This window comes from Mus caroli, chromosome 1 (genome assembly GCF_900094665.2).
Source record: "Mus caroli chromosome 1, CAROLI_EIJ_v1.1, whole genome shotgun sequence".
Classification (NCBI taxonomy): Eukaryota; Metazoa; Chordata; class Mammalia; order Rodentia; family Muridae; genus Mus; species Mus caroli.
In genome coordinates, this window is record NC_034570.1 from 164290736 (window position 1) to 164297852 (window position 7117).

The 7117-nt window shown below is 37.2% G+C and overlaps 1 protein-coding gene across 1 annotated transcript; it reads left to right on the plus strand.

The window, feature by feature from the left end:
* The first annotated feature begins 311 nt into the window (after positions 1–311).
* Positions 312–1254, plus strand: LOC110303466 (olfactory receptor 6N1). The gene has a single exon (XM_021174560.1). The coding sequence runs from the start codon at positions 316–318 to the stop codon at positions 1252–1254; it is 939 nt and encodes a 312-aa protein (XP_021030219.1). The 5' UTR covers positions 312–315.
* Positions 1255–7117: the final 5863 nt, after the last annotated feature.

Here is a 7117-nt window from a genome sequence, read left to right on the forward strand (position 1 = left end):
GATCAATGAAATTACCGAATCCTACAGTAAGCAGGATGAATGGGTTATTAAGTGGGGTGTGATATAAAGATTGGTTGTACTGTTCAAAAAAAGGGCAGTTTCCCTGGAAGCAATGGGTAGAAGTTCTGACCAATGCAGTTGACTGCAGGAGTGAGTGGTGTGGAATGGAAATGCCTGCTTCTCAAAGTATGTAGTAGAAGTAATTTACTTTGGAAGATGAAGGACATTAAAATTTTCCTTGATTGGATGCCAATGGATACTTTCTCCCTTATCTCTTGTATATTTCACATTATATAGGTACAGGAATAATGAGCAATGGGCACTGGAAACTGGAGCCACGTAACAGAATTCATCATTTTGGGCTTCCCTCACTTCCAAGGTGTCCAGATTTACCTGTTTTTCTTGCTGCTTTCCATTTACCTCACTACTATATTGGGAAACTTGCTGATATTCTTGGTGGTCTACCTGGACTCTCGGCTCCACACGCCCATGTACAGATTTGTCAGCATCCTTTCCTTCTTGGAGCTGGGCTACACAGCTGCCACCATTCCCAAGATGCTAGCAAACTTGCTGAGTGAGAAGAAGACAATTTCCTTTTCTGGATGTCTCCTACAGATCTACTTCTTTCACTCTCTTGGAGCTACTGAGTGCTACCTCCTGACAGCAATGGCATATGACAGGTACTTAGCCATTTGCAGGCCTCTTCACTATCCCACGCTAATGACCCAGTCACTCTGTATCAAGATTGCCATTGGTTGCTGGTTGGGAGGTTTGGCTGGGCCAGTGGTGGAAATTTCCTTAGTGTCTCGTCTCCCTTTTTGTGGCCCCAATCACATTCAGCACATTTTTTGTGATTTCCCTCCTGTGCTGAGTTTGGCTTGTACTGACACATCAGTCAATGTCCTAGTAGATTTTATTATTAACTCCTGTAAGATCCTGGCCACCTTCCTGCTGATCCTCAGCTCCTACTTGCAGATAATCCGCACAGTTCTCAAGATTCCCTCTGCTGCAGGCAAGAAGAAGGCCTTCTCCACGTGTGCCTCCCATCTCACTGTGGTTCTCATCTTCTATGGGAGCATCCTTTTCATGTATGTGCGACTGAAGAAGAGTTACTCCCTTGACTACGACCGAGCCTTGGCAGTAGTCTACTCTGTGATTACTCCCTTTCTCAACCCCTTCATTTATAGCTTGCGCAACAAGGAAATCAAGGAGGCCCTGAAGAGGCAGCTTATGAGAACAGGAATACTGAGGTGATGGGATTGCAAAATAAAGGCCACGGACAGATTTGATAATAGAATGGTTGAGGGATCAATAGCCAAGGAGTGTACATGAAGCATCTCACTTTTCTCATGTCTGGCATTGATTTTTGTGGCAAAAGATGCCTGGCCTTCAATGTTATCATAACATTACAACATCTTCTGGAGCCATATACAGCTTGATCCCAAAGATTTCAATCTATAATGCTCTCCCAGCATCATAGGAGGCTGTGATTTTCTAACTTCAGATATTTGTGAATTGTGCTTAGAAATTTTGCCAAACATGTTTCTTCCCTAATACATGCAGGCTCAAATTTACTTGTTTTAACATAAATCATTTAATTATACTTTAAACAGAGATATTTATTAAATAAAATTTGGAGCAAAATTAAAAGTTTCTTATATTAACACATTTTTTTCACATAGAAAACACCAGCATACTGACCATATGTTTAACCACACATTTTTTGAAATTCTGTGAATTTGAACTTAAGTTCTATCTTATTGAATGACATATTAATTACTTGATATTGATAAAGTAAATTAAGCTTTTTAAATCTTAATTTCACTATACAATAGCAATGTTTTCTGATAAGAATTTTTCACAGTTACAACAAAAATCTCTAAAATATAATACATAGTTTCTGGCATATAGTTCACAGTAAAAATTATTATTCTTTTCTTGTTTTAATAATTTTAATCTGCATGGTTCATCTTTATTCTGTGATTTAGAATACTATTTGTGAACACATAGTATGATATATATATATATATATATATATATATATATATATATATATATAAAATGTCATAGGGTGTAGTGTCTTGTTGACTGTCCTATCAGTTATTGTTAGAGGTCCCAAATGTCTACATCCCTTATTAAGTGCGAAAGCATAGAAGCTGGGCTAGTTTCAGGATACAGATTTACCTTGCTCTAATTATTTTATTTAACTAGCTGTTTCCTATAAAATACAAAATATATGAAAATAATACTAAAACTTAGACTACCAGAAACTTGGGATTTACATACTAGCCAGTACTAAGGAATGCTTATGAATCTGAATTCTGTTTGAAGTGGGGAATAAAATCTTGACTGTAAGAAAGCTTCTATGGGAATGGAGAGATGGTTTATCAGTGAGAGTTCTTTCCATTCTTATATAGAACTGGAGTTCAGACGCTAGTACCCACACAAGGTGGCTCACAACTGCCTATAATTCTAGCTCCATGGTACTCAATTACTTCTTACATCTCTATACACAGACCCACAAATAAACACATTGTTTAAAAATAAATATTTTAAAAAAGAATACTACTACTTCTATATATCTAGAGAATCCTTCAAATGAACTTGCACTACCTTAAAGATTTCCAGCCACTTATCCATTTTCCTTATTTTTAATGCAGGGCATTTTATAATAATGCTTTTTATTTATTTATTTGAAATTTTTATTTAGTACATTTTGATCATATTTATGTCCTTCCTACAACTCCTTCCAGATCTACGCCCAATTTCCTACTTCTCGAACTGTATGTGCTCGCTCTTGCTCTCTCTCTCTCTCTCTCTCTCTCCCTCCCTCCCTCCCTCCCTCCCTCCCTCCCTCCCTCCCTCTCTTCTCCCTCTTTTAATCTCATTGAGTCTAATTTGTATAGACTTACTGCTCTTAGACATAGGGCTTACTGTTGAATGTGATTTACATACCAGGGCTCATATTATTAAAGAAACCTAACTCTCTCCCAGAATCTATCAAATGGCAATACCTCATGAGCATGGGGTAAGACATTGAGCCTACCACCCCTACATCATACTGAGATTTCGTCTATCTTAAACTAGCCAAGGTCTTGGCCATGCTATCACAGTCATTGTGAATTCCTGTGGCTGTGCCCTGTGTGTCTGGAGAGCATTGTTTTTTTGAACTCATCCACCACATATGGCTCTTACAATAGTTCTCTCTCCTCTTCTGCATAGATTCTCGAGCTTTGAGTGGGATAGTTGTGTTATAAAACACACTTTCTAAAAGTGGGAAACTATAAATTCTCTTGTTCTCTACACATTCATTGTGTTTCTCTGTGTTAGTTACTACCTACAGCAAGAAGAAACTTCTCTAATGTTGGTGGAGTGATACTCTGTTTTATGGTATAGTGATAAACTATTAGAAATCATCTTAATACTATGTTTATTTACCAGAATAATAGTAGAAAGCTCGCCCCTTGGGTCTATGCCACTTTGCTAATCCTGGTCATTGAATCCCTTTGTTCAATGGTATTTCCATGATCCACAGTCACTGAAATAGAGAAAAAAGTGGAGGGGAAAAGACCCATCTCTCTAGGAAACAGCAAGAACTGCTAAGGTTCCTTAAAATATTTGAAGAAAGAAAACTTAAAACTTCCCTTTGTTAAAATCCAAGTATATTAAGTAAATTTACCTATTTATTGGAGACTGAAAATACAGTAGAGACACCATGGGTGCATTAATATGTTCTGTGAGGCAGTTGAGCATGTGTATGCCTGCATGATGACCTGAGTTCAATCTCCAGATGCCACAAGATGACAGGAGAGAATTGACCGTCCCCTCAGAGTCATTCACTGACTTCCTCATATGCCTTTGTCACATACAGTCTTACACACAGAGAGGAAATGAATAACATAAATAAATAGGAAATCCTAAACAGGTGTTATAGCTACTTACATAACCTTAACATGTCATTAAACTGATTTGAGCTTTAGTTTCAGGTTTGATTTAGTTTCAGTGTTGAAATAATGATGATACTGACAAATTTCTTTCACAGTGTTTTGATCTACAAAGAAGTCCACATAAAGAAAATATTGGGAATGGTAACATGAAATATATGGACTACCGAGGTTAGAAATCTTTGTGAAACCCCTTTGAGCTTAAAATTCTGTTTCACACCATTCAGTGGCCAGGCTATAGTTGCTGAATTGAGTTTTGCAGATTAAAAAAGCTGCACGAGGAGAAACCTTTTTCTTTCATGTCAAGAAACAGTATTTGAGGGATGATGGATGATAGGGGGATTTATTACTGGAAGAGCAATAGGGAAGCATGAACAGTATTAGATTATTTTTGAGATTATAATATAATTACATCATTTATTCTTTTACTCTTCTCTCTCCAAATCCTTCCATAAACCACTAATTCCTCCTTTCTAAATGAGTGGGCTCTTTTTAAAATTGAGTATTGTTATATGTATAGATATATATGTATCTACATTTCTAAATATAACCTGCTCCTTCTAAATAATGTTACTTGTCTATATATAACATTTACCTAAAAAAATGACATCATTAAATTTGGAACTAAATGGTTGGCACTAGAAAATAATCATCTTGAGCAAGGTAATTTAGACTCAGATAGATAGATATAGTATATGTGGATATTAGTCATTAAGTAAATGACAAACAAGTTACAATCCCTAGATTTAGTAAGATTAAGAATAAAGGAAGTGACAGGAGTGGGGAACAGGGATCTCCCTGGAGGGAGAAATAGAATACATTTTGTAGGTGGACTGGAAGAGTGGGGTATTAAAATGGAAGGATCAGGTCAGAGGCGAGAAGAAGCAGTATAAATTGAGGGGCATTTGAGTGGTGGTGGGGAACACTAGTGCAGTGGAGATGCTTTAAAATATATGTAGTCAATCCTAATGAAGTTTCCAAAAGGTGGGAGAGACAGAGTCCCCAATTGGTTAGCTCTAGACATCAAACAAAACTTAAAGTACAAGGATTGGATTACATACAATTAAGTTATTGTCCGAATGGTTCCCATGGAAATCCCTAGACAATCTAGGCTGTTGCCATAATTGGTCATTCTCTGCAAACTGACAGCAAGGCCCCATTGCTCAAGCAAGACAAGGAGCACAAAACTCCTTGAATTGCTGCCCACACAAAACCTTCACCCTAACATCCTAATATCTTGTTTATAGTATGTTCTCTACCCATTGGGTGCTATGCACACTCCAGTGTAGTCTGTTTGGCAGGGCAAGAGGCCTGGAAGCACTCAGGAGGCAAAGAGTTTCAGAGAAACTCAACCTCCTGGAACCTTGGCATTCTCATAACCCGTATACTCATACCCTATCCCTGTGTTAGTCTGGTATATGGATCCACGTGCTCTCTTTTAGTATTATTTTATTATAAATGCCTTTTAAGATTGAATTCTGACATAGGTAAAGCCTCCACCAGTGTTTTAAAGTCCTAGAAAATCCTTGAAGCCCACAAACTTGGAATTCAGTAGGAATTCAGTAAGAAGGTTATCTATTCAGTAACATTCAAATTTACTTCTAGTAGAAACAGTGAAACTAACTAGGCATTACAAAGAACGGAGCTAGAATAGTTCAGGGCTAGTCTGCAGAGTGATTACTTAGGACAGTAGCCAGTCTCATCCAAACAAGGGAATACACAATGGCCTAGCTAATGTGTGGGTTTACATGAAAGAGCTAGGGAATCCCACTGAGACAGGGATCTTCTCTACAGCCAGATATAGCAGGTTATATTGCATATTAGAAGCAAGTTGGTGAATTCTTTTGACAAATGAAGATTCTCCACAGATACTTAAAAGTTACACTCATACAAGAATTTATCAAGGCCTAGGAAATAGGAGGTTTGTGGTATTGCATTATTCATGAGAAGGTCTGCTAGAGCAGAACCCCCTGGTGCTAGCTTTCACAAGGCTCAAAGAGTAGCACAAATTGTGACTAGGGTGTGAAATCCTTAACTGTCATTAAGCTGACCCTAGGCAGGACTGCTTTATCTTTACTGTAAACATTTACCTGGTATCTGTAAGTCCATTTGAAGTCATTCCTTTGTTCTGTGTCAGGTAACTTCAATGTACTTTGCCAGCTGTGACATGCTACCCTTTTATTTTCTGTATAAGACTGGTGTTCACTTTGTGACATTACATACAGATTCTACACAACCTCTTGTGTTGATTTTTTCTTTCATTTGTTGACTCCTTGTCCACCTGCAACTAGAGACCTGTTCTATGCAAACAGGGACCAAAAAGGGTCTGCAGCAAGTGGGTATCACAGAAAGCTGTGTCCTGACAAGAATGTCCATTCACAGATACAAGACAAGTCCTCTGTTGTCCAACCATGAGAACATCCAGACATTGAATGCCACAAATAGATGGATCCTACTACATCTGTGGCTACATCCTACTACATCTCCTAGTATACTCTGAGATTGTAAGGATCACCACTCTGTCTTTTTTTGTTGCTCCAACCAGATCCATCAGATCTTCTGTAATTCCATTCCTGTGGTAGGTTTGTACTGTACATCTACATCTCTGATGGTCATTGTGATGCCATCCAAACAGCAGTTGTCTTTTTCTCCTTTCTAGCAGTTGCCTCAACTTATATTCAGACCACTGTGGTGATTGTGGGGATGTATTCAGAAGATAGATATCAGATGTCCATATCCAATTTGTATCCCCTGATATCCATAAATTATGTTATTGTTTTATCTAATACTTGTAATAGTTTTGTACTAAAAAGGAATGGAGATATTGGACAACTTTGTCTTGTTTCTGATTTTAGTGGTAGAAAGTGAGTGTGATTAGGGTGCATTATGGAAAATTCCCAAATAAACAATAAAAATTATGATAGAAAAAAAGATTTAAAAATTGGAAATATGTATATGCAGTACTTTAATCTCTCTGAAGGCAGGAGACAGATTTAAGTATCTATTAAGATAATTTACTTTTCTAACATAAAGGGTGGTATTTGTGAACTTTTTCCCTTGCTTATTAAATTGGATGTAGAACTAATTTGTGTATAATAATGTAAGATGTTTTACATACATACATCACAACACTCATACAAGCATATATATATATATATATATATATATATATA